The following is a 25,867-nucleotide window of genomic DNA, read 5'->3' as shown; positions in this document are numbered from 1 at the left end:
ACACAGGGGAAAAAGAAAAACTGGCCGGCTCACTTCAGAGCAGGGTGCACATAGGATCCTACACTGCACTGCCTGACCGGGTGTTCTAAGCCACTCCAGTCCATACCATCATCACAAGGGCCTTGTTGGACCAGTCCATCTGCTCTGTGCTATCCCAGACCGAAACAAAGCCATCCAAATTTGCACGTAGGCACCATTCACACGCTTACACTCACAACACACACTCCGGCCTATCTGCTCACATAGGAAATTCTGTAAACCGCAAAATTAAAATCCCCCTGTATGGTTGTAATGCTTTGCCATTACATATTATGGAAGCCACGGGTCGCATAATCAGCCACAAACCCAAGGTCCAAGGGCTGCAGTAAGTGCCAGCGTACACAATACCGAGGCCTGTGATTGGACAGTCTTTGTTCCCTGCTATTCAGCCCTGGCCTCATCTGCCTGTCAAGCACCAGACAGGAGCTACCATTAGAGGTCACAGGGGTGAACACTTACATTATCGGAGGGGCTCCCTTCCCATCAGCCATGTGCTCGAACAGTCAGGATTGCACTTTGCTAAGGAGTTCACTTTATTGACTGCAATGGTTTACAGCTCCAATGGGGGTCAGGGATTAGAGATGAAACCAGCAAGTGGTCCCCCTTGATCAGGGGATCCTAATGAGGTTATGAAAAGCTTTTCACCTGTGCAGACCACAAACAGGCTCAGGTATGCAGGCTGGAGAGAGCCACAAGACCCAGCAAAGCTCCTCAAGACTGAGCTCAGGCCTCCCTTGAATGGAAACTGAAAGATCCTCCCCAACCAACAAACAGGAACCCAAGGAAATAAGGGGTAGACAATAAGTCTCATCCAGCTCTCTGGCTTATCCAACCCAAGTGTAGTTTTATCGCTTAAAAGGATTTTTAAGGGGTTTTAGAGAAAGGAGTGCATGTTGTTAACACAGGAATCTCCTGTTGCCAACACCATCCTTTGATCAACCATGCTTGGATGAGTCGCTTGAAGTGCCGAAGGACAAAACAATTGTTATTCTGTCCAGGAAGCAACACCACTTCAACTCTGTGAAATAGTTACTATTAAATTGGAGCCCAGTTATTGCACTTTTGAGAAGACTTGGTACAATCAAATGACCTTTGAGATGATCCAAACCTGTTCGTCGAAACAACTTCTACAACTGAACTACATGTACAAAAACAAGTTTTCTAGCAACACCAAAGTCATTAGCTTTGAAGTACCACCGACTGAAAACAATTGAGGTCACACTAACTGGAATTGGTACAGCTCTTAACAAAGGATGATTCTCAAAAGTGAACCACACCCCACAAAATAGACCCATTACCATAAACCCTCTAAAAATAGTTGGATTGTGGGAAGACTGGGGGTTTTGCCACATATGGATCCCTAAAATAAACAGCATTTGATGAGAGTATCCCTAAACCTACTCTATAGTACCCCTATTCAACCTCCTTGTTATGATAGGCTCATTACCATGACAAAAGCCTGTTCTCCTGTAGTGGGAGAGTTAATGAAGCATGACAAGAGTGAACATCAGCTGTAAGGATAACCACATCATCACAGGATATTACTGACCACTGACCACAGCTACTTAGCACACTCATACAACAGCTGGTTTTCTGAACTGATGCCCCGAAATTCACTTTAACTGGTCACGATCGACAAATTAGAAAATTGAAAATTGCCGACAGATTCTTAGAGAAAAAGTTGTCAATTATTCCCTTATCCTATCACACAATCCCAAATTCTTCTCCTGTTACAGGTAGATCCATTTTAAGTATCCCTTACATTATTGGGAACGATATTACTAGACCTATATCGAACAAATCACATACACAGAAGTCTATGCCTACCGCATTTGTGAAGCACCAGTTCATGGTATGCTCGCCCTGAAAATTTTTGTGGAAATTCTTTGAATCTTTCCAGACGATGAACAGTTTCTTATCACCGAACTCAAATTAGAAATAGGAAACAAAGAAGACAAAAATGTATTGCAGCAAATAAACATGCCAAATTATGGACAAAGCAGTATAAAGCGATCATTTTAAGATTATTACTAAAAATATGTAAATTAGCATAATTTTGAAATAATGATTAATCCCAAAAGTACTCATGGTCTTCAAAAAATGAATTATTATATCATGGTACGATTTCATAAATGCAGACACTTACAAAGTGCATATTGAGTTCAGGTAATATTGACCACAGGCGCAACATGATAAAGAAATGTTATTAACCTGCCACTAAAAAATGCATTTTTTACAAGGAATGACTACAAAAAAAGGAATTCAACAAGGGCACTCTTCTTTTGACAAAAAGAAAGTTCTTTTAACTGCATTATGGGAGCAAAATGTAAACAAACTACTCCAAAAATATTTGCCCCTCAGTCGAAGTTGCACCCTTGTCATAATAATGGTACGGTCTGCGGATTCCGCATATCCGAATGAGCCTGTGGGTACATTAATTGTGTATTATAAGTGTGACAGGCCAGACCGTCGTTATTCATATGCTAATGAGATTCCCCAATTCATCTGTTCCATAAAACCAACACAACTACTACGAAAGTTCCACAACCGACAATGTGTAAACATTCCCAAGCGTTTATGTACCGATGACAGAGAATAGATTTTTTTTTCGTTGGGGAGCGTGGGCAGTATGCTTCAGCAGTATTAAGCACACGATCCGGGAAGCGTGCGCGAAGGACTTAATTGCATCCTCTTAGCTCTGAGGGACGGAGGAGAAACTGAACAATGTGAGCGTGCTCCAAAATGCCGCACAGTCATTTGTGGGACCCTGTGTTCATTTTCAATTATTGTAAAACGTAATATATCAAAACGGTAAGGCTGACGTGCCATTTAGGCAAAAAATTTTAACGATAACGGGCCTTCAGTCTGCGTACATATTGATGGCGGGTAATCACGTGGAGTTACCCATCACGACGCAAGAAAAGGTAATGCTCTCCTATTTAATTTTCTTTTTTGACATCAGAAAAATACTCAAAACACAAAGAACTGATCAAGGACATTTAACATTGAATTTTGTTCGAGCCAGATGCAAACATATGGATCTGAAAATTTTGAAAAAAAATATAGGTCCTTGAAAAAAAAGTTGGCTTACAGTTAACAAGAACTGTTAGACAATGACTGAGGAAAACAGTGCTGGGACTTGTGACAAAATTCAGAAACTAATTGCTTATTCAAACTACCGGTATTTGTAGCGTGATTTATTTTTATCTTCGGGAGGGTACACTACCAGTACATGTGTTATTAAGGTACCAGGACTTCGCACAAGAAATTATTAACTCTGTACATCAACCTGTTTTTTTCTGCGGTGGCCAAATATTTATAAGCCATTTAAATGTATGGTTTTCTTTAGAACAATTTTCATTCTTTTACTTGCAGAGTAAAAGTCTGACAAGGAACTGCTACCCCTAAAAAGGAAAAGTAAAACCAACAAAAATTGTTTCAATTTCTTTTCCTGGTGGAACTGTTATCAATTGCCTCCCAGAATGCAGTGCAATAATAAATCACACAGCCAGGATCCTGCCTATCCTGTAATGAAAGGAATATATGCCTGGTATCTGGTTACGGCCTCTACTCCCCAGGAAATGTGCCCACCACATTGCTCACAAGGTCAGACGCAGGCTACATGGAGATTACACCTTCAGGTTGAGTGTAATATAGAGTGTTGAGGCAATCACGTCTGAGTTTCAAAATTCTTCATTGTGTGAAGGCAATTCAACTACTGGACCGTTTCTCCTAAATGCTTTGCAGTCCATTTAAACATTTATCACCCAACTTTTCTGGGTGGCAATTTTACTAGCAATGAATTGCACACAATGTGGTAAATGATGAAATATTGGTTTGATTTCTTTGTATTTTGTCTGCATCTCATGGGTAGCCCACGGCAGGTCACAGAAGTTTCTTCCAACATAGGACTAACATACACCTTATCTTAGGAATTCCTGAAATTCCAGGCATCAATGAAATTGCAATTTCATTGAACCTACATTTGTAAATTTAGGAAGACCGAACTGCTAAAAAGTCTGATACTATGGACATGGGTACATGCATAAAAAGAATGGATAAAGAACTTAATAATACATTTGGACAATTAGAGGAAAAGGTGCAAAGTGAAAAATTTCACTGTGATGCAGAGAATACATGAATCATTTGCATCTGTTCTTTTAAAAAATACTTGTAAGTTGATGAATACTTGAATCAAAAGAAGTTTTGGAAAAACCCTGATAAATACGATTGCAATATAAAAAGCCACTTATTTGTCAGGAAACTTGAAGGAGTAAATTTATGTGCAGAGTGGTTGCCATCACAACGGATTTGCTCATCTCGTTAAGAATTCGAACGGCATGCAAGCCAAGTGCAGGAGAAAGCGAGAAAAAAAAAGAAGGTCGGAACGTGCCTCGTTAATCAAGCAACTTCACCAACAGCAGCTGATCTGAGCTGCAATAAATGAGGCAGGCAGGAAATGGCAGACGGACGCAGGAAGGGTGACACACAGGGGGCTTAATGCAATTAGAAGGGGGTAGAAATGTTTGCGTGTGTGTGGGTGAGTGTGGGGGGGGGTTAAGGGTGGGGAGAGACGTGTTGGATGAATCAGCAGGAGGGAATTGCACAGCATGCACGGATACCCATCTATACATGGAACTTTTAAAAAAAATTTGTTTCAGTTTTGATTTCAAAATAGCTGAAGTTGAGTGTTTATTTTTCTCAACAGAATGGATCAATGCAATGTGCTCCCAAGAGCAAGATGAAAATTAGCACAGCAGCGTAAATGGGTACAGAGCCTTCATTATTAGTAAGTAGAAGAGTGACTTCCTAGGGGGCGCACTTTCAAGAACACGGAGGGTGCTCTTGAAAGAACAGAGAAGGGTGTTCTTTGGAGACATCCACGGTACATTCTGAAATAAGATATTTGAAATCCCCTCCGTATTGTGGTGCTCCACTTCCGATGATTAACAGTCAGTGAAATTTTGCCTGTAGGCTAATATTACGGCAGCGTTAGGGTCGTGTTCTATGAAAACAAATGGCTTGCGTGTTTATATGCCAGCGAAGTGATCAGGCAGATCTGCATTGGTACAGTAAAAAGATCACGCTACAGCAACTCAAGACGGCTAGCCACTGCAGGCTGGTTGTCTTGAAAATACATTCAAATCAAACCAACAAGAATGATTTGCTGAACGTGATTCGCTGAATATCATGCCCTTGTGCTATATTTGACAATCGGAATGTATCACTCACGTGAGTGATGAAGCTCATTCCATGTGGCTTTTGACAAGCTGTTGGGAAACCTGACTAAATGACATGTGTGACTTGCAAATGTTTACAATTACCAGCAACTAACCATGGGCATGGCTGAGAGTAAAAATTCCATAAAAATTTGTACAAATAGTTGATACAATAGTTCATCAACTCCAAGCATTTTTTACACAAAATAATAGCAAATCTGGTTATTATGCATGATCCATTGCTGGGAATAATGTTAACACTTGTCTTAGTGGCTGGTATAGGCTAGGCCATTACTAACTGGCAAGCCTAGGCCCCTACTTAGTGTTAGGCCGGAACACATCAAACATGTTCAAAGTCAGCTCAGTTACATTCCTACATAGTGAAACCTTCAAAATGGATTAAACACTTCTGTATCACAAGATAACATCCTGCACCCTTATCTAAAAAATGTACATGACGAAGAATTTGTAGGTTCGGTTTTAGTGAGAAAACAAACCCGTTTTATTTCGAACTAACTTGCACAACAAACACAGCCAACGGCTCATCTCAACCCTTTGTTTTCAGGACGCTGAACACAAGCAACTTCGATAACTAAGCCACTGAATGCCGGGATGTTGATTAAAAACCACAGAGGAACTTACACTGTGGATTCAGCATGTCATCACGATCAGGGAAACTGTGTTTACCGGTCGGGAAATGACCTCCAACCCTCAACAAAACTCGAGCAAGTCGACGGCAAACACCCGCGGGATAGACGCTTGCATACAATCGCGAGCATGCTGATCGCCAGGAATAATGCCGACAATTGAGGGCGCTGTTCGTCGCACCGGTTCGCGCTTCGATTGCCAGCGGCAAGCGATGCGCAACAATGAAGAGGGCGCTTTGCCAATTTAACAGCGTCACATTTTTACATTCTGACTGTGCTCACGTCTTTGACTTTCGCAGCAGATATTGACTGATCACTCGAAAGGATACGTTGAAGATATTAAACAATTAAGAAACTCTTCTCTAGAGCTGGTCTGAAGTCAGTTGCACTGAAAATCTGACCCCCAAAAAACGCCTGACTGTCGTTCGGCGTGCACGACCGTAAAAGCTAAAAATACTTCAACCATTTTGACACAAGGAATTGTTAGCATGCAAAAAATCTAAGCAACAGGAATCATTTTGAAGTATCCATAGGGCGTTAATTACGTGGTGAGGAGGAACTCAGTAAAAGCCACAGATCTCATTCAAGACGCTGGAAGGATTTACAGGATAAACACAGAAACTGCCGCAGACCGATCCGGTTGCAAGAATCAGGACCCATTGCAGTGTCCCCACGTGCTTGAACAAGAGATGCACATTGAATGCTTCCTCATCAGCCAATGGGAGCGCACTGCTAACCAACTTGAAATCACACGCTCGTCAAGCTCAGGAATGCGCGCCTGAGTGACGGGGGACATAGCAGTAATGGCGTCAGCGAATCGGTCTATAGTTGAGTAAAACCCACTGTCCAATGATCCTACCTCTATACACCGACCGAATCATTACCAATCAAGCGCCTAGGAAGGCTACTAAACAAGTAAAGAAAGAAAACAAAATTAACATAAGTTCCTGCACGGCCCCCCCTTGAAAAACCGGTTTGAGTGAACCTCACCTGTGTTTTTTTGCGAAGTTCCACGCATTTTCTCATCTTGCAGATCTGGTGACCAGTCCTACGATTCTTGCAACTCGAACAGTCTCCACAGTTCTGCTTGGTCATGCAAGGTTCGCAAACCCCGCATCGCTTTCGCTTCTTCTTCTTGCTGCCCGAGGCGTTAGAACCGTCTGCCATGTTACCGGGACTGGTGGCTCCGTTGTCGCTCTGGTTGGCCGACAGCGATCCATCGCTGTGGTTAGGGGAGAACAAGGGATTGTCTTTGGGCGAGCCAGGGGAGGAACCACTGCTGGGAAGTGGGCAGGTTCGGGGAATGTCGATCTTAATGGGTGCTGAGGAACTGAATCTGGAGACTGCCACTCCGACGGGGAAGATGGGCTGCAAAAGTTGCGGCTGATTCACGACAACGCCCGAAGTCGGTGCAACGGCTGTTTGCTGCTTGTGGGCCTGCGGGCGCGACGACGGGAATGGCCGTAAGTTATCGGAGCCTCCTAAGTCGGAATCCTGGCCAAGTTTTGAATCTGTCTTCTGCTGGCCGTTCAGTGCCCAACGCAGTTTCGGCACGGCCACGCCGAAGGCCGATGAAGCTTCGTCGTGACGGATGTGGGTATCCCGTCTCTTCGCTGAGGCGTCCGGTTCGTGAGCTTCTGATTGGGCCAGGCGGGCTTCAGAAGTCCCTGCGAGGGCATGGGTTCCCCTGGGCGGCCTCAGCGAAGCCCCAAGTCCCGCATCCAGTGTCTTCTCGATCATGCTGGCTATGGTGAGACCAGCGGACATCTCAGATCCTGATTTGGGCCGCTTGGGCTTTGGCTCAACCCGGGCGTCATCATCACCGTGCTTGCGACTATGTCCGTTCTCCCCACAGGGTGACGATAGAATCACAGTGTTTTCAGCTGACAACGGTATCATTTCACTCTTCTCCGAGGATGTAGATTCTCTGCGTCCAGTAAATGCGTTGGAGTTCTTGTCAAGCTTGGCATACTTGGAGTCCTGTTCACTCCCAGCCGAAGCGGGAGAATCCCTGGGTGACTTAGCCAGCTTTCGCTTGTTGCCGTTCACTTTGTCTCTCTTCTCCTTCTTGGGCGTCGCACCGTCTTCCTTCGCGGTGGTTCCTTGCTGGTCGGTGGATGTAACCTGCTTACTCTTGCTGCTGTAAGTTTTCTTCCCTTTGTCCTTGGAGTTCGAGTGTTTCACAGCTGATTCCTCTGGGGCTTCGGGTGAGGCACTGCCCGCCTCTGCTGGGCTCATCCCAGGCCCCTTGGTCGTGTTATCGTTGGAGTCTCTTTCCTCGGTGTTAAGAACAGCTGCATATTTCTTTCTGCGTAGTTCCTCTTCCTTCTCGGCTTCCCTCCACTCCTTCAGGAGCGTCTCTTTTCTGCTCTCCTCTTTGACTTTTCTCCCAGAGTCTGGTTTAGTCGGGTCCTTCTTAGTCGGCGGCGTCTTGGATGACGCCGTCTTCTTGGTGTCAATGTCCTTGATGATGGGCACCCGCAACTCCACGTTGTCGTCGTCAATGCCTTCCTCCCAGGGGTCAGTCTTGGGGCACTTGGCCGCCTTGGCGGCGGGAGGGCGGTATTTGTCCTCAGGCCGTTCGTCTGTGGCCAAGTTGTCCTCCAGCAGTGTTCGGCGAATGAGCGCCTCCACGAGATTTCCTGAAGCCATCTGTAGAAACGCCTGGCCTTCGCCTGCTTTCAGCATCCTGAACACGGAAAGAGGAAAAAACAAACCACTGAGTTCAAAGACGACGAACAATTGAAATGGAGAAAGAACACAAACCCATGCCACGACCGCAAATCCATTTTTAACCCTTTAACACACTACAATGCTGTCTTATCTGCAACCTTTTACAGGCAATCGCGTACAGCATCTGCATCATTAATTTTCCTCTACCGGCCACCTGAAGCACTGAAGAAATAGAGCGCCCCCAATGACAGATTATTTCTTATTTTTAATTCCCCACTTGAGGACGGGGTTGAACGCAACCCCCTCTATCGATAGGAAAGAAACCATCAATAGGCACTATTTTACAAAACTACTTCACCACAATCCAATACGATAAAATCATCAGTACCGGCGTCCCTGCCCCCCCCCCTCCTTCAATTTGTCAGCTACCGCTTCCACGGGAATTTACGACCAGGCAACCCTTGGCATGTTTGCACAGGCTGAGGCTAAACGTCCCTGCACGCAGACAGACGGGACTGCGGTACGGCTAAAGAAAAAACGCCAGCAGGCGAAGCAACGCTGGAATGTTACGTATTACAATTTATTCTTTAAATTAACATTATGCGACTGAATCTGAACTGGGGTGATAAAACCGGGGGAAACTGACCTTAAATTTGTTTCGGTTCGTTAATGAAACAGACGCCTTGGTATGAGCTCAACGGAAAAAAAAACAATTTGGGTCCAACGAACGGAAATAAGTTGTTACTTTTAGAAACAGCTTTTGAGAAGTGACTTTTTTTTCTGTATATTCCTAGCAGTAAGTTGATATGAGGTGAAAAGGGAATTCTAGTCAAGCAATTATCGACTGAAACCTGTGGACAGAATGAACCCAATCGCAATATAAGGACTGGGTTGACATAACCGTCACAACCACGTTCTTACTGAGCTGGTTTGGGAAAAATGCTATACATGTATTCGTGCTCCTAAATTCAAAAATATTTATCTGCTCTGAAAGGAAAAAGATCCTGCATTTAATAGGCAACCTACAAAATGCCGTGAACAGCTCTAGCAAAAGGCAGAGACTAAAACTGTTCCCATAATTCTGAACAGAGCAGGCGTACAAAAAAACTTAGCAGGAAAAAAAGAAGGCTGAAATCAGCAGAAAGATGAATTCTAACACCTCTGATGAAACCAACCAATCAATTACACGCTAATGCATGCCATTCAAATGCGGATCACATACACAACAGAGATGTTTAAAACGGTTGTTGTTTGGGAACCTTCCCCACGAAAATCACCAGCTGAGGGCGGAGCAAATGACAAATTTGAAATTCCCAAAGCTACACAATTTTTTTGGTTTTAAATTTGTTTCCTTAAACAACCGCCTTGTATGATGATCCGAGTTTCAGGCAATCTACTCCGCTCTGTTTACGTGCGTCTTGCTATTACACTTTTTGCTTTCTCAGCATGTCAACGAAACAGGTCTTACATACTTTTGTGGGAGTACGGGACCCATTTGAGATTTAAAAACAACATAACTATGGACTACTTCAGTTGGAAAACGCAAAGCAAACGCGATACCTTCTCGATAAGAATATGACCCGTCGCTTCAAACAACGTAGAGAAGGCCACCTGACGTGCCTTTTATTTTCCAAGCGCCCTTGATATACGACTATCACACGCACCCGTCTCTCCTCGGCCTTTTAACGATTTATGCCGCATGCGGCGCGCCATAGATTGCCGGCTCGACGCACGATGCCATTTACGGCGGGATTATTGGCAACCCAACCCTGACGGGGAGGAAATCTATCACCGGCCATCTGCGTCCAATATTTGCCTTCGAGGGAGAGCCGATTAGACGTTAAAGGGACTTTGCCGACTCTTATCTGTGGACTACGGCCTCATCAGGTTGCCCGCCGCGATTTTCGGTCCAGTCAGACTTAGTGATTATTTTCGCGCGGCCGGCAATTATCTAGACGCCATACCGAAAACTTAAAACGAAGCCATTCTACTGTACGGATGTCATCCCTCGTCTTTTAGAAATTGGGAAATCAGTAACAAAGGAAAGACAAGAAAAGACAACCCCAAATGGAGCATTCTTTTGTGTCAAAATGACATTTCCACCAAATTCTCATAGACCAGAGAGATACATAAAACAGTCACCGGGGAAAACTTCAATTTAGCAAAAACAGCATGATGAGAGACCGCGCGCGGACGATGGTGTGTTTGTTCCATCGCTGGTTGCCTTCCGGTAGGGAAGAAACACGGTACACGGCGCCCGCCTTCAAAGCCACAAAAGAATGCCAAAATGCGGCCGAAGTTCTGGTTAACCAAGGTACCTGGGGTTTGTCTGCACGGCGCGCACTAGTGAAAAAGAGTTGCGTGGTTCTGTCAACTAGACACGTCCTGTTAGTATAGTGAGGTTGAGGCTAACCGAGTTGAATCATGCAACGTGAACTCATTTAAAGCTGCAACCTCGTTGACAAATCAGAATTCTAGGTGCTCAGAAGGATCGACTTTTCTTCTGAGTGATATAACAGTCGTGTTTATCGAATAAGAAAGGTGGCTGTTTCAAAGCAATGGTTAAATACTTATTGCACACAAAACGACGATCTTAATTCGCCAATGACTATAACAGAAACCGAGACGACGAAATTTGACCCAGGCTTTAAGATTACAGAAAGTCTTCGGAGAGACCAGGTTCGTTGCAATGAACGAGGACTCATCTAACTAGGCATACGCCACCGATGAACGAACTGTCCAATGGGAAAAAAAGGTACTGCTATCAAGAAAAATCACGCACACGCTCAGTTTGCGAGAATTCAAGACGACTGCGCAGACAAACCACAGATCGCGTCTCACTGTAAGATTTGTATTGCAAATTGATTTGCGTTGACTTCTGCAAAGAGTCGACGGAAACCCGTTCACAGCTAGCCTTAATATCCAGCAAGAATCACTTGAAATTTTTGACGCACTGAAAGCGCAACACTTCAAATTCACCGCACATTCTCACATTCAGCAGGCTCTGATAATAAAACAGTTCTATAGTCTGGCACGCTTCCCCGACCCGACCGAAAGCAATCATCGAGCCGTCCTCCTGAACTTCTCAAACTGCCTATTATTCCACAACTCAACGTGACGGACTACGCTCCGACCACGCCGAGTCAAATCCCCCAGCGGCCTTGCTACCGCGCCGTCCCGACCCCCGTGAGAGGCTCATACACCTGCGCTCCCGTAATCGGTACCGCACGCCTGCCACCCTGCACGACAACATTAAAGGGGCGCTGTCTACCCCAACCGCAGGGGTTGTTTACGTCTGAATTTTGTGAAGGAAAAAAAAACCGAGAGGTTCGACCTACAAGAATAGCGTGGGCTTTAATCTCGTGGGCCTCAGCATGCGCTCAAGTTTAATGTCGGTAGAAGTTGTGATAAACACAAACGATACGCGGAGACAACGACCTCTACAAACGACTGGGCAAATGACGTCAAGGATTTCCATGGCTTGCAAATTTATTCCTTTAATACTAGAGGGATATATATCTGAACATTGTAGCACCTTCGTCGATTTATGGTTATAACCGTTTTTCGTCACTGTGGGATCGAACTAAGTCGGGGTGTTTAGCGCCATCAAGAGACACAAGGTGAAAGAGATAATGTGGACTCCATTGTAAACCTTATAAAATGCTGATAATTAATTTCAAGATTGTCGTGCATCCATCATGGTGAAGAAACGTGATTACAGCACATGTAATGTAAATCTGTTTAAATGAATTTCGATTTTTGCTTTTACTACCATCAAGCGAAGAAAGCGCAGCTAATTCCGAGTTCACCAAGGAGGAGCTCCAAACGGGCTCTCAGAGCTGGGAATTTGTCTACTGTTAGTGCGTGCCCATATATTTTGTAACTACCAAGGACCAAGACCTAGCCCTAGACCCAAGATTCTGACGTAGCCCAGCAACAGTGGGATGACTGTTTTTGCTATATCAACCTCTGCACACCAAATCGGCCGCTCAGCGTCAATAGTTAAGAACGAGTCTATCACGGACCTTTAACCTCCTACTTTATTTTGAATCATCCAGTCTCCAGGGGCGCGCTCCGCGAGGAAAGGGGGTGCAAAATACGTGGGTTTGAGTGACACGGGGAAAGAGGAAGGGGAAAAGTACACACAGTCCAATCATGTAGGGTCACATCATACGTCAACATGAATTAGTCTCCGATAACAGGCGGCGGTAGCCATCTCTTGACCGCAAATTGAGTGATACAATAAAAGGCGTACAAGTTTTCATCGGGGGAGAGATGTCACGAGCACTGTTCGTAAGTTGCTCTGAGCTGAGAACCGGCAGGTTTGGGACTGCTGAGTATGCCGAGTGTTACTCGGTATAGCAATGCATGCGACGTCAATGCCCAATGGGTCTGTCGAAAACGATGCCAAGGCCGTTTGGGCGGTATACTGGGTCAATCGCTACAGATCGTTCGTGGTGGTGACGGATGGACAAAATGATGGAAATATGCCTTCAAAAGGTGCGCCTTCATGCGCGATATCATTGTCTGAAGAAGCACGTGACGCTGTGCCAGATGCGCAGTAGAACTGCCCACTATACGTCTTAATCGCAGGAGCGATTGATTCATTTATAGAAAGAAAGATCTTCAAGGAGGACTCCAAGGCATGTCTACACACAGGGTAATCAATGTATTCAGAGTTCGCAGTTTCTTGTGAACACGGGAATGTTTCCAGAGACGCCATGAAATTCACACAGAAATATGAGAAACGTCTTCCAAAACTAAGACCCAAACTCTTAAACTTGTAAAAATTTCTGAAACGAATTTCTGAAAGTTACCGAAATCTCATTTACAGCACGTGAACAAACAGTGATTTAAAAACCATAACTTTTTCCAACGTTTACAAATAGAATTCAGAGCGAAAGCTGCTACCAAATCCACACACGCAACAGCCGTTTATTAATAATTCCAAACTGGCCGACTATTTTGACAGCGGGAGAAAGCCAGGGCCAACTTTCGTTGGTTTATTTCGGCTGTCCTCACTTCTTAATCCCAGGCCTTGTTCGGGAAGGAAATGGCAGGGGCCGTATATCAACAATCCGAGGGGGGGGTAACAACGGTCACCAACGATTGATAGCGATCTGAATATAGGAGATATTTTTTGGTTGCTTTTTGAGGTGGAAGCGGGCCGAGGGGCGTTTCCCTTCTACCTTTACGGTGGGTGGGGGGCTGTGCGTGTACAATACGTCTATTGGGCCATTTTCATAAGACCTACAGCCTAGGAAAAACGACTTGCTGAGGAAAGTCATAGGTAGAGTATTCTAGTCGATAATAGTAAGCGTCCAATCGCGCTTTGACTACAGTCCTGTTTATTTATCTACGGTAAGTAGATGCTGTGATTATAGTCACGTTTATCACGAGTGATACAAACGACAGAATCCTCCTTTTGATCCGTTTAAAACTCATTTTTGTGTTGCCTGTGAGTTCATGTTAAACAACACAGGTTGTTGTATGAAAAGGTTGATGCACGACAGCTCCCCCTTCCTGAGGCTCTGCGCTCGTCAGGCTATTACTACCCATGTCAGGTGTCAGACATCGGTAGTCTCGTGGCGCAAGGCCCTGGACGCAGTCTGGCCTTGAAATCGTGTGAAAAAATTCCACTGGTCTCCACGGACCTCGCGAACTTCCCCGCTGACAAACGGCGGCAGTAGTAATATCCGATAGCTATTATTGGAGGTATATACCTACGTGGTGGCTGGGTATTTTGGGCAGATTTAGAAATGAGCTGGCACGGTTGAGACGAGTATCCTGCAGATACTTGATGTGTCTGGGATAGCATCAAATGAGCAGGGTTCGATCAGGCTGAGGGCGTGGTCATCCAGACTTAAGGCGTGGTCATAATCCCTGGTTAACACACTGATTACAATTCAACATGTGAGTGAAAAAAATTACTGTGATTAAAGTAAGACTGCTACAAATCCTGAAAAGATGTGCACAATGTATCGGTGTGCATATGCACCAACTAATCTTCGTTGAACACTAACCTATGGACATCAGCACCTTCGTAGATTGTTGTTCTTAGGATGTCGCCTTCCTTGATAAAGACAACTCGGTTTTCACTGATTTTGGTAGATCTGTGTCATGTACACATAAATAGATCCAAAGACTTTAGCTCGACTCGGTAGCCCGAGTTTCCAACCAGGCAAACGCATCGGAAAACCTCATATGTCAAAACTGTAAGCCACTTTTCCCCATTTCCGCGGGCCGCTGGCAAATCCTTGCGATTTGTTTTCCAAGAGTTTCGCAGTTTTGATCGCGGATCTATCGACCTTGATCCCATCTGTCTGCGAGAGCATTACTCGGCATATTGGATTTCCTCCCTGGGAACGATACCGTCAGAAGAAGAGTCACCCAAAGACTTCCGCTGACTGAAGCAACCACAGTGTACCACTGCTCCACTAGCTATCTCAGATCGGAGGTAACAGAAAGTGTATTTGTGTTCTGAGTTGTTGATGGCATTTTCATAAGAAAAACAACAATTTCAGAAAAGCATTTTAAATACGACTGCCAAAACTAAAGACAAAACTAAAAGGTATCACGTGAACAGTACACTAACTTCCAAACAAGAAACACTAAGAAACTACCAAGGACCCAAAGAGGTTCTTTCACTTGGTTACAAATCCTGGTGGGCCCTGACATTGACATTATAGGACTATTCTTTGCATAGTAGCCTTTTTCCCCAAACCACGCCGAAATCACATGAACTTGTTTCATAAACACAACTGCTGGTGAGGTTGGCCGTTCTACCACCGAGATCATGAAGTTACCGGCCAGGCGGACAATCTAGACTCCAGACACGCTCCAGTCCGCGCACACTGACTCATCATCTACATGGGAAATCTAACAGGAAACTTGGTTTTTCCCCAACTCTCTCCATCGTGCGCGATCCTTCGCGTAATCTGGAGCCGCGCCTGACAAAATAAAGACACCCTTGTTTTCTTGACATTTCAAGACCTGCGGCCCGCCAGCGAGTAGGTGGTGACTTGTAAACGAGCGACAATATCACCTACCCTCAAAGAGAGTAGGTGAGAGTGTCAGAGAATGTCATTATGGACAAGATGGTCAAGATACGAAACAGATGGAATAAAATCACCTGAATGCATTTTCACAGAAGCAGTTCTTAAGAACCGAAGCATGTGGAAACACAATAAAGATTTAAATCGTTCATAAAACCTCTAGTACATTTTGATGACCCTGGGAATTTTTATATTTTTTTGGAAGCGGGTCCGTTTTCGATCCCAGGTGAACTTGGGAACGTTTTGGGCTGATCCATATCCCTAAAAGCACACCTGACGAGAGGACGTTTGATGTCACAGGCACACAGTTTGTGCAATATGACGTATACCATCGTTTCCCGTTGTAGAGAAACACAGACAATAACAGCATCTCATAGACTCTAGCCTTCTTAATCCACACCTGGGAAAAAATGGACGGGTCTCTAGATACATGACCTTTGAACCGGCGTACGTGTATATTGTTAGAGTCATTATATGGACAAGATCGAATGCGAGAACTCGCAGAGACTGAGTATACATGTAGAATGAGGACCAGTATAGTGGTAAACATTAAGGGTGCGTTCGAGCGAGCTACCCGCGTTGTCACGAGTATACCCTGAGCGCTCGAACGGCTACAGAACGACCCGAGGGTCAGCGAGAGTGTACTCTCGCTACAGGGGGAATATACTCCTGTACCCGAGTGTAATGCGCACGCATCCTACTCGTGTTAACAGGAGAAACTGCGCGAACGCATGCACCCTAAGGTCCTTGTCAAGATTTGAAGATTTGAGATCCATTTTCCAGTTTTGCTTTAAGCTAGAATTTACGTTTTGGGGAGTTTTCTTTTCTCCGTTTAATTGCCCAATACTTCGGACAAGGACTTGCCTATCAGCTGCGTCACCTTGCGGAGTCTGCATTTGAAGAACCGACTTGACAATCCTTGGTGTTGATTTAGACCTTATAGCTTTGGTAAAGCCTCGCCGTAAAAGCAAAGACTGAACTCGAGGAGTCAAGGTTACGCCTGGGTTGCGCCAAAATGGCAACCCAAGAGGGATACCATACACACCATGTGCAAGAAAACACGTGGGAACATCATTCTGAGCCGCCAAGTGATTACTCGGGAGCACGCGTGCGCGCACAAAAAATAAATCGAGCTGATCGGTCTGCCTTCGCCTGTTGTTCACAGCCTGTTACCCAAAGCACCCGACTACAGGAGGCTGTGCGTGCGTGTGTGATCTCAAGCGGCTGCCGAGACAATCGTTATAGGTGAAGGCTGCAGACTGTCGGAGGGGAAATAAGGTCAGGTAGCCATGCACGACAGCCCTCACTCGCCAGCTGACATTTCGATTGCGGTCGGTGAGATTGAGGAGATCAGCGCCAGAGATAGGAACGCCTTGACACGAACACGGCACATAATGCCCGTCGTTTGGCGGAAAATACGTCCCTAATGACTATGCAAGCCGGTGAAAAAATTGGATCTCGGTTCCCCTGTGTGACAGTTTCGAAAAGTTTGGCAAAAATGGGCGAGTGCGGCTACAACATTGAAACCACAAGGTTTGCCATTACGGAAGATCGTACAGTTCGTCAGCATTTTTCCATGCCACAATGATTTCCCCCAATGTTCTTTCCTGCCTTGGCTCGTGACTCCACAAAAAAGCACAAAGAACTCGGGAAGACTTATGGAGCATAATTTCAACCTTTTCAAAGTTCAAGTTGTTCAAATGCATTTATACAAAAGCGGTTCCAAAATTAATAACCGATCTTTGTCACTAACGTTCCCTGCTCCGTGCTTTAAGCCAACGAGATGCCGATGTCTGACATTCCCTATCACATGATTCAGTGAACGCTACAGATTAGGGCGTGTTGAAAGACTTCCTTCGATATACCCTGGGGCCTGACTCTCCAGTATGTTCTTGACTCAGCCCCCACGCTATTGGCCCCTAACACCGTACAAGCGCAAATCCTGCCCGCTCAACCTGCCAGCGGAAAACAGGCACCGCTATCTTTCCGCCTCGCAAGACCCAATCATTTCTCAGACCCCCAACTGAGCGCGGATTCCAACCTCGCGGGTCGCAAGGACGGCAAGACCGAAGAAAGGTCCCATCCTTCTCGTCCCCCTTATGCTATGGCCATCCTGGACCAACCAGCATGATTGGTGGAGACACCTCTGCCATGATTCATTCACAAAATCCCCGATGATTACGGGATGCTACGCGTGACATCACCACACGGCTTTGGGCCCTCGCTGTTACCACTAATTAGCCAGACAGCGTCACGCGCGCAAACCGTACCGACCTGCTCATAATTATTTGCCCGAATGATTCGCATTCTCTGTTAATTCATTTCACAATCCGAAACCCCCTTCCTGGAGACCACCACGTGGCACTGAACGTGTGCACATCCCATGAACTAGCACTAACGATCACTTTGACTGAAGCTGCAACATTTGCACTCCCAATTCCTGTAAGGAGTTTTCACATGCACTCACGAACTACAGTTTTAAAATTGTTGAAAGTACACAGCTCAGGAAGAGTGACTCACGTTTTTTCCTACAATTCTGCTACAGCTGTTTGATTTAAAGGAGTGGTTCACATAAGATCCACGTATCCTGAAACAACTCGTTAAAGTAGGACTGAAATAGAGAGCCCCTTTAATCGACGAAACCAGGTCAACGCAAGGGTGAAATCCAAGAACCATTTCGAACCTAGTCAGAGGGGTGTCGCCCGAGTCACGCACGTCGAGAATCTCGGAAGTGTAGCGGCGCCCCAGCACCGTGTTATCACGAGAGACGCACTGCGTGAGGCTGGTAAGCCTTCAACCGTCAAGAGGGGCGTCGGTGACGGCTAATCCGATGTTCCCCTTCAACACAGAAGCTACAAAATATATATTAGTTAACGTTGACGGTAACAGTAGAGTGACGTCACTCCGCTCATGCCTTACGGGTAGAGTATAATGACGGATGGAAAGAAACGAAAGGGTGCAGACCACTAATTCAAGTGAGAATTTCTGACCAGCTCATTAGCATTAAAAGTGCCCCCACAGTATCTTTTGAAAAAGGAGATTGTTTGGCCCCCAAAATGGTGATATTGTGTAAATCGTCGCCAGGATCAACTCCCTGGGTCTTTAAGCTTTCATATGAGGGCAGAGGGGCTGAAAACTACGGTTGAAAAATGGTCCTAAGTGCCCGAGAAAGTTGAGGGTTGCCACTTGAAAAATGGCTGCAATCAGACTTCGGAAAAATCACTTGGGGGGGGTGATTTTGTTTTGTGGGAATAATTAAAAATGTAATTGGTTAACCCACAAAAAAATTGAAAAGAAATTGAAAGATAAAGGACCAGACAAGAATTTCATTTGTGTTTCAGAAATCTCAGGGATGTTGGCGTGTGAAGATTCTAAATTCAAAAGAGGTTGTTCTTTTATTACAATGTTGCACACCCCTTTTTAAGAATGGAAGAGGCACATAGACAATCGTATGGTCTTTCGGCCCACCTTCGCCCCTCTGATATTGAACGGTGTTCATTTAACACTGAAGAGCTGTCTTCGACCTGAAAAGACCCCAGAGCAAGTCCGCGATATTTCATCCACCCAAATTGATCGCATTAAGCAACGGACATCAAGTCACTCACCGCCCGTTTCTCCCAGGACGTGACAGCGCTGCTGCGCAACTTATATGGAAAAACGACAAATATCAGGGACTCACTTCAACAGGAAAAAAGTTTCTGGGCAATGCCTTTCAGGCAAAGTGTTTTGTGTTCAACTTTTCTTTGCCAACCTTGACAAAATCCTGACGCACCGCGTTGTGCAGTACCGCCCACTTGCTCTCAATCAAAGACGACGCGGCCATTGAGCGCCAGATGTAACCTCACGGGGCCATGCGTCTTTTCTCTTTGTGCGATGCATCAGAGCTCGGCCGCTACGTTCTCTGTTGCCACCTGCAACCTCCCTCTGGGGAAGGTTGACGAAGCGCAACCCCGGGGTGGGAATCGGAGAAGCGGTGCAATGTGACGAGAGGCGTCACTCCAGCTCAGCTCAGCCAGTCAGTAAATTGGGCCCATGAACCGGCTGTGTCTTCGATGCAGCAACCGTTCCCAGACTGAGCCGCTGTGACTTGTTTTCCCCGCTGTTAGTATCAACCATGTGTTTTATTCCTCCATGCATCGACACAAGCGCATATGCCGTCGACAGCGGGAGTTTGTTGGAATTCAGCCCTTGTACGCATGTCCGTTTCACTCAGTAGCAATTAGAGCACGTGTGCTTAGATCGTGGAATCAATACTACTCCCCAAAATGTGGCCGGCATTTACTCAAGTCAATCTGAAACATTCGGAATAAGGTTTCAGTTAGCGTAATGACGTCATTTCTAAAAACAGAATTACGTCACTGACCAAGGTGTATAAAGGTAAGAATATATAGAGCAGCCACCTTTTAACTTGAAAATGGCTACGAATTCCGAAACGAAGTGGACTGAGATTATTAAAAATTCCACCCTGATATTCTTGGAGAGTAAGACACCATTTTGTCCGTTATAAATGCGTACATCGTTACCACCCACTGTCATTTCAACGCCATTAGTCACAGGACACCAAAGCCCGGGGGGGGTTGCAAGCCCGCACTCTAGACGACTATAAGCACGCATGCGCGCCGGTTGTCAGACTTGTGATCAATTCTGCTTGGAGCACAGCTGTTCCATCCCACAGATGCGAAGTTACCACGCGCTCCATCTAGCAGAATCGTCCTACATCATTAGTCATAGCTATAGGAAAAATACAACGGCAGTCCCATTGGTATTTCATGTCACTAATACTGGAACGGCTCTAATCTTGTTCATGATTCTAAAAACAACTCCCACTATTTTCACGCCCTTTCAAAGAGCACGGGGAGTCTTGGAAGCCAAAGCGATACACAGACCTGAGATAATCATTGCAGTAATGAGAGGACATAAGATGGATGCTGTAGGCAGCGGCTGAACGCATCTTTGAGTTCACTACAGTTCTATGTTATTAATCATACTCGTTCACAACAATGCAATGTCTTTTCGTTTACTCTGTGTTTTCGATGTATTGCTATTTGCTGCCATTTTGCGTCCGTCTCTTCGGCTTGGCTGCAAACGGATCACCAGGCTAGAAAGAAAGGTCAGTCATACCGGGTATAAAACGAAGAAAACAATCGCCATTCTCTTTGTTTGGCACCACGCCAGCTTTGTTCCGAATATGATTATGGCAATTTCTATACAAAGCTTGTGAAGAATTTTTTTCACAGAGGGTGGCGTTGTTCGCGGTTCTCTTTGGCTGACTGCCCAAGCACGTACGTCGAGAACCAGGTTTTTGCTAATGAGAGTTCAATTTTTGTTTTCCCCCGGTTTGCCTTTAACTCAATGGGCCCTTCTCGCTCGGCCGCTGATGCAAACCGACAATCGCTTACAATGCCCCCATTGAATTGTGCCGGCGGATCGAACCCGGTTCCGGCGAACCCAATCGCAAAACGGCTGGCTGACTTGAATGGTCGGACGTGCTTGAAAGAAGGTGTCCCGGCGCGGCTGAGGCAGAGGGAATGGGGGAGGGAAATACATAAATTGGAGAGTTGGGGATGACAACGCGAGAGGGTGAGAATAAAAGAGGAAATAGGACTGAGGAAGGAGGCAAAAAATACGAAGAAAACCGGAAGCAGACGGGGAAGACAGACGGGGAGACAGACAGGTCGAAGCGGAGGGGAAACCGAGAGAGGAAACAGCATCGGGAGTCGGGATGCCGATGAAGCAAGTTGAAGGAGGGCTGTAAATTATCGACGGACTAGGCAAAACGGGGGGGGGGGGTAAGGCTTATTTCTACGTAGCATCGAGCGTAAATGAGACTTTTGTAGTGGGGCAAATGATTTCGATTTGAGACAGAGCGTGGATGACGGTCCACGTCCACGGCAGACACTGTGACTAAAAAACGTCTCCAAAAAGGATTACGAGTAAAGCCTCATTTTAAATACGTCTCTTTCTCGCTGAAACGGCTTCAGTTTAATTTTTCCCGGTAAGTAAAAAAAACGTTGATCGGATACAATAGTTAAAGAGAAGCACCAGTAAGTTATTAATGATAGTTCCACTTTTGGAGGAATTACCACACATGTCAGAATAATCCTCGGCAACCCACTACAGTCTATTCCCAGGTCGCAGCATGAGGCAACATTGTTGTCCTTTCCGCCCTCCATACCATTTGCGTGGCTTGTTGACACAATGGATAAACCCTCTCGATCATGGCTTTTTTCCACCCTCTTCTCTCTCAGCCCCGCTGGAAGAGCCACGCAACCGGCACGACACCACGGGGTCCTGCCAGTCGGTCGCTGCCTGGCGGGGCAGCCTTTTCTCCGGTTCTCTGTAGCCGTAGGGCACGCGGCGCAGTTTTACCCTCACAGCCAAAGGGTCAGCGACCCGTTTACTTATTAGCACGCAAAAAGGAAGACTGCTGCGCGACATCGCCGACAATATCGCTTGCGCATTTCAATCATAGGCCTAATTATCAACACCTTTTCACAACCTATGGACAAGTACGATTTCTATTTCAAGGTGGCTCAATGTTTGTGGCTATTGGAAGTTGACTCAACATATACAATGAAACAAACCATGCTGTTCAAGTCACCTTTAAAACACAAAGTAAGGTACGAATCTGTCTGTAATATATCAATCGCATTTGGTGTGATGTTCTCTGTAAATCATAAACGAGCATATTAATGCCCTTCATACACAGACCACTGGCTCTGTTGCCGGTGTGGCCATTCCCGATTCGAACTTTGGTAAAGTCAGTTATCAAGAGTTCCTCTTCAGGGAAAGACGAGTGTTCACTCATCGAAGCATATTCCCCGCTGATCGTTCAAATCCAGCGTGAAAAAGCCGTCAAGTCCCCAGAAACTCGCTTTTGCCCAATTCCGGTACGCCAGGCGGCAGGCAGAACGCTTTCACACGCCATTGGTGTGGCATTTTCAAACTGTCTGCTTGTTGCCATACATCACTCTCCGTAGTGTCACAGTTGAAAGGTGTTGCTCTGGGACAAGCGACACCTCGGTCGGATCGCCTGGTCTCGTCTGCAGAAGGCGTTCGCGCTGCTCCTTTTTCCGTCGACGCCGTGGCACTTTCAAGGCGTAGACTGAGGTGACAATTGCCGCGGATGCCCCCCAGAAAACAGGTTCGCCGAAACCGTTGACCTATTTCTACGCGGTAACGATGACATAGGCGATTGGAAAACGCCATTGGAAAAATCTTCCCAGAATAGGAACCTCATCCTAGATTGCTCCTTATCGAGGCAATGGTTTAGGCATTCCAACTACATGTACAGCGTTAAAAACAGGCGTTTGGTATCTCGCAAAAGTCAAATAAGGTCAACTTATACTCACTAGGGAGAAACACAATCTTTTGAAAGGACTGAAAATAATACCATTCTATATAATGAAAAAACATCAAAACACGCGCTCCTCTTGTGCCAACATTAGTAACTGAATTATAACAAAAAAGCATCTTCAGAAAACAAGAAATCTTCAGAGAGCCATCTGGTAATGAGGCGGTCTAATCAGTGAGTGATGTAAATCAGTGGCTTCTCTTGAAACGTTTGACTGAATACACGACATTAAACCACAATGTTCAAGTATACCACCCCGTGGTGTAGAAGTCAGGTAAAGAGTAGGACCGTGTGCGTATAGCAGGTTCTACGCCGTTCAAGATAAAATGCGTATTTTTTTGCAGGCAACGAGAGCGACTAAACGTATGTGAGTTATATAGCCAGTAGTTAAGAAAATATCCCAGTGGCCATTAAAAAAACGACTGTTTTGATTAAAGCATTCCGAGGCCAGGATATACCTGCACCAAAATAGCTTTTGATCGCAGAATTCAATTCACAAGCTTTCGAATCCTGTACGCGCATGAAAATTTTGCATAGCCTTAGTGAGAAGGTCAATAAAATTTGTAAAGGCAGCCACTACGCATCAGGCGCGAAGGTGAAGTCAGATCGAAAATATCTACACCGCGGTAAATCCAATCTCCCGCGCCCGACGCAGTACGTGGTCAAACTCCGTCAGCTACTTGGAACGGCAAATAAATGAAAGATGCCAAACCGCAATGAGGCTGGCAGGCACATGAGACAAACCACACGTTCCCAACCGTCTCGTTCCTCTTTGCTGATACAGCTTGGCTCAGTTCGTGTCCGGGTATTATAATAAGTATCGAGGGGATTACAGGCACTAGACTATCAAAACAGTGACGTCATTTCTGCCGCAAATGAAGCACGCTGGTCGAGTCATAAATATGGCAGCGTCTACACGTACACAGGGATGTGATTTTCAGTCCCTTTCATGAAGACAGACCGACAAAAACATCACTCAAATCCACGTATTTAAAACGAAAAAGGCACCGGTCTCCGTGAAAAGGCATCAACGTGAAAGAATGATTTGAATCAAGCGCATGCAGTCTCGTACTTATGCACGACTAGTGAAATTCCATGATGGCAACATCCCTTGGATCGTTATTACTGTCTTTGTGGCTGCCTACATTTTTTTATTAGAAAACAGATACGATTTTTTAGTCACTGCGGTGTTGTCGATTTTTGTCTGACAAAAACTGTGCACCGTTCTAGTGAAGAGACACTCAGCTTATACAATGCCCAAGAATGACAAAGTTCATTTCCTTTGATATTTAGTAGATTCATTCGATCCCCACATGAGCTTGGCTGAACGTAGGAAGGTCCACCGCAGACTGAACATGTACCCATCAAAATCCTGTTCGGATTACAGTTCAAGAACAACTACTCCGTCAGTGCTCGAATGACCCCCACGCTGGGGTCATCAAACTTCAGCACCACACGAACGGATGAACAATGCGTCCTGCGCGTGCGCGCACTTGTGAACTAGGCCAATCGAGAGAGATGCTGGGAAAGCAAAATCGTCTATAGGCAAAGGTCGACCTACAATACTGTAGGGAGTTGCCCCTTTTCATTCACTTGCTTGCTGTGACAAAGCTGTTTTTCTCGTATTTGGAAGTTCTCAGTTCAAATCTCGCCAATTACGATGCAATATCCACATGTTCCCAGACATTTACAAAGCACATGCAGAATCTGTACAGAATGCCAGGACGAGTTCGTTTCACCATAGACCTACTATGAGTTCACCAAGATCCAGACATTGATCTGTGGCCAACATTTTGCTTGACTGCATCAGGTGGATCAGATGCCATTCAGGCATTTCGTAAATCAAAAATTTGCTGAAGAACTGCATCTTCAGCACAACACCAGGGTGGAATCCTTGCCAGCGCAATATAAATAAGAGACAGCGCCACCAACAGCACAGGTCAGGGAATTACAGTGCCGCCAACGACTAGCATCACAAAGGACAGTGTTTCTTGTAACCCCGAGACAAGCTTGCTCTTCAAAAATTCCCAAGGCGGTTTGCTATGCATGAGATCCAACGCAGTCGGCTCGTGTGACTGCACAGACGGAAGAAAAAAAAATCCATTTAAGTTTGACGGCCTACTTCTCTAGCATGGTATACTGAAGCCCTTGTAATATCCGTCACGGCTCTGCCTCAGCCGCTACGGCGGACGATATATCAAGTATTCATGTGTCTTCTGTCTTTGCCGCTGCCTCGATGCGAGAAAAAAAGGTAACAGTACTTTGCGGCAAGCGTGGGAAGGATATGTAAAGAGGTCTCGATTCGGGGCAGCGCCGTCTTCACAAGAGGCGGGAAGCGATAAGAGAACCAGGCTGCTTTTATGGAGTTTTTGCCGTCCCCTGTAAGCAGCTTTCACGCCGGTTCAGTCCACTGCAATCCGCATAATCACGGCGGAGAACTTGGCATTTTGAGAGGAGACCGAAAAAAAAAATCCCGCCGCGCGAACTCGCGAGGGAACGCTGCTTGATGAGTCGAGATCTTCAAGCGATCGTCCTGATTTAGCTCGGCACTTGGAAGGACTCACGAAGCGGCTGGATGATGAGAGCAACCTACCCCCACCCGACTCATTAGTGGGCCCTCGGTCCATGTGAGATGCGCCAGAGGCCGGGACAACCACAACAACGGAAATATTTCAATCGGTCTCATCGGCTAATTACGACAAAGTGGCGACGATCATCGTGTTAGCGATACGAACGCAGAGTGTTCCCGTACAGGATAGCGGATGTTGTTCGGAGAAAATCAATCTATACGCAAAACACATCTATTTATACTCACAAGGAACAAAATACCACATAATATCTTTCAGACAAAGCCTGAAATTAATGATATTCCATCATGTA

At 45.6% G+C, this 25,867-nt stretch overlaps 1 protein-coding gene and 1 long non-coding RNA gene across 5 annotated transcripts in view; one reads left to right on the top strand and one right to left on the bottom strand.

Moving 5' to 3' along the window:
• The window catches only part of LOC110977987 (uncharacterized), a 71,029-nt gene that overhangs the window by 24,166 nt on the left and 20,996 nt on the right, over window positions 1-25,867 (bottom strand). For all 4 annotated transcript variants that reach the window (XM_087129663.1, XM_087129662.1, XM_087129664.1 and 1 more), the window contains one exon: window positions 6,896-8,594. In XM_087129663.1, coding sequence (XP_086985789.1) covers window positions 6,896-8,593 — 1,698 coding nt within the window. In that variant the 5' untranslated portion in view covers window position 8,594. The remainder of the gene's footprint in view (window positions 1-6,895; window positions 8,595-25,867) is intronic.
• Window positions 2,670-6,868, top strand: LOC110978136 (uncharacterized). Its single transcript, XR_002598027.2, has 3 exons — window positions 2,670-2,963; window positions 4,748-4,828; window positions 5,824-6,868. It is a non-coding gene; the product is annotated as an uncharacterized LOC110978136 (long non-coding RNA).

The sequence above is a fragment of the Acanthaster planci genome, linkage group LG19 (assembly GCF_054643075.1).
Source record: "Acanthaster planci isolate LZ-2023a linkage group LG19, COTS_SCS, whole genome shotgun sequence".
Classification (NCBI taxonomy): Eukaryota; Metazoa; Echinodermata; class Asteroidea; order Valvatida; family Acanthasteridae; genus Acanthaster; species Acanthaster planci.
This window is presented reverse-complemented; position numbering and strand designations above follow the sequence as displayed.